Source organism: Echinops telfairi, unplaced genomic scaffold, assembly GCF_000313985.2.
Source record: "Echinops telfairi isolate 266 unplaced genomic scaffold, ASM31398v2 ScPeMD7_23;HRSCAF=83, whole genome shotgun sequence".
Classification (NCBI taxonomy): Eukaryota; Metazoa; Chordata; class Mammalia; order Afrosoricida; family Tenrecidae; genus Echinops; species Echinops telfairi.
In genome coordinates, this window is record NW_022103920.1 from 5,188,065 (window position 1) to 5,190,150 (window position 2,086).

Below are 2,086 nucleotides of genomic sequence, written 5' to 3' on the forward strand. Positions count from 1 at the left end.
CCCGCCGCCACAGAGTGCTCTGTAGCATGTTCTTGGATATCCTTGCTGGAAGCAGATTTCTAGACTCCTTTGCAGTGGAACCACTGTGTAGAATCAGACAACCTTTGCATTAGCAGCTAGTTAGCAGCAAACTACATGCAAGACCCAGATTCCACTGAAAAAAACCACAAAACACCCGCTGTCAGCAAGTCAGTTCTGATGCAGTGACCCTGTGGGACTGTCTCTGTGGGTTTCTGAGGCTGGGAATCTTTATGGGAGCAGACAGCCTCATCTTTCTCTGGAGCAGTGGGTGGGTTTTAATCACTGACCTTGCACCGCATTACCTAATCCATCAGGTTTGCTTAAACCAAAAACCAAACTCACTGCCATTGAGTCAATGCTGACTCCCGGTGGCCCCCTGTGGGGGTCTGAGGCTGTAACTGTTTACCGGAGTAGAAAGCCCAGTCTTTCTCCGGAGGTGCTGGGGGTTTCAAACTGCTGACCATGCAGATCACAGACCAATGGGTTGCTTAGGCCCCATTAATTGAGAAGCCAGAGGGAAAGCACCCTGGAGCGGTGAAAGAAGTGATGTGACAAGGGCTTACAAAGCAGAGCCTTTTTGCCTGAAAATGTAGTGGGATATAATAGCAGAACTCCGCAGGCACTGCGGGAATGTCAGTCAATGGGAGATTCTATTATCCACAGAATATTATGGGAAACATTAATTCTGGAGCAGTTTGCCATAAAAAAAATTATGACCTGCATTTATAGACAGGTTTACCTACTTAGAAGTTGCAGTTTCTATAAAAAAATGTTGTAGGTCTGATGTATTTTCTGTTAAACAGTTATTATCTCACCAGTTTTGCAAAACATTTTTGTAAACGTAGCATCCCAAATCCTGCCAAGATAAAAATATGCTTCCTACCCATGGCATTGCTGTTCAACAGGAAAACCCCAAATGAGGATCCACTGGTGTCTTCAAGGCATAAGAAGAATGTATGAGCCCCGTATAGATTAATGCCCTGTAAGCAAAAAGGGAGATATATGAGTATTATATTTAAACATTTTTTAATTCATTCTAAAATAAAAATTAAAAACTGTGTGCACTCTGTACTTCAGCAACATACCAATTTTCCCAGAGCAGAACTGGGTTTCCTGACTACTGGTGGGCATGTCAGAATGGGGTTGGTAATTTTCCATTGAATTTAATCATTAGGGAATAATAGTACTAAGGTCTCTCTTATGTTCCAGACGTAGTCTTCTTTACTTGCATTATATAATATCAATCCAATTTCCCCAGGTAATCAGGATCAATCACATCAGTCAATGCAGCCACCCTTTCCTTTCCATGCAGAGGATGACGATCCCAGAGTAGCTAGTTGTGATTATCAACTTCCAATTCAATGGAGTCGGTGTTGTGTCTCCAGGTGGGAGCCTTCCTTCCTTTGAAATTAGTATCTCTGCATCCACAGAGCATGGGGTTGAAGGTGGTGGCATAGTGGTTACATGCTGGGCTACTAACTTCAAGGTCATCAGTTTGAAACCACCATCCTCTCGACAAGAAAATAATGGGGCTTTCTACTCCATTAAGAGTTACAGTCTCATTTTCTCTTTTCCCCCCCTCCTTCCCCCACCCTCAAATGAGGAGCTGATACCAAGGGCTCACGTAGAAAGCAAATGTTGTGAAAATGATGAGAGCAACAAATGTACAAATGTGCTTGACACAATGGATGGATGGATGGATTGTGATAAGAATTGTACAAGCCCCCAATATAATTATTAGAAAAGCAAACAGAGTTACAGTCTCCAAAGCACAGAGGCAGTTCAAGCGTGTCCCATAGGTCGCTGTGAGTTGGTATCAACTTGAAGGCAGTGAGTTTGGATATATATGAGGGGTACCCTCCCCAAAACTGGACTTTTGTTAAAAGCTATGCATTAAATTTTTTTATTAACAGTTTTTTGGCATATAATTTACAAATCATACAATTCAATAGTTCAATCATATCAAGGAAAATCATGCAGTAATTACCATAACAATTTGAGAACACCCCAAATGGTTAAATTGCCTTTAAAATAAGTTGTGCAATCACTTGGCTATAATTTTTTT

At 41.7% G+C, this 2,086-nt stretch overlaps 1 protein-coding gene across 1 annotated transcript in view; it reads right to left on the bottom strand.

The window, feature by feature from the left end:
* MGAM2 (maltase-glucoamylase 2 (putative)) overlaps positions 1 to 2,086 on the bottom strand; it is a 92,460-nt gene that overhangs the window by 64,644 nt on the left and 25,730 nt on the right. The window contains exons 7-8 of the mRNA XM_030885264.1: positions 905 to 1,001; positions 585 to 643 (exon numbers count right to left, since the gene is read on the bottom strand). Coding sequence (XP_030741124.1) covers positions 585 to 643; positions 905 to 1,001 — 156 coding nt within the window. The remainder of the gene's footprint in view (positions 1 to 584; positions 644 to 904; positions 1,002 to 2,086) is intronic.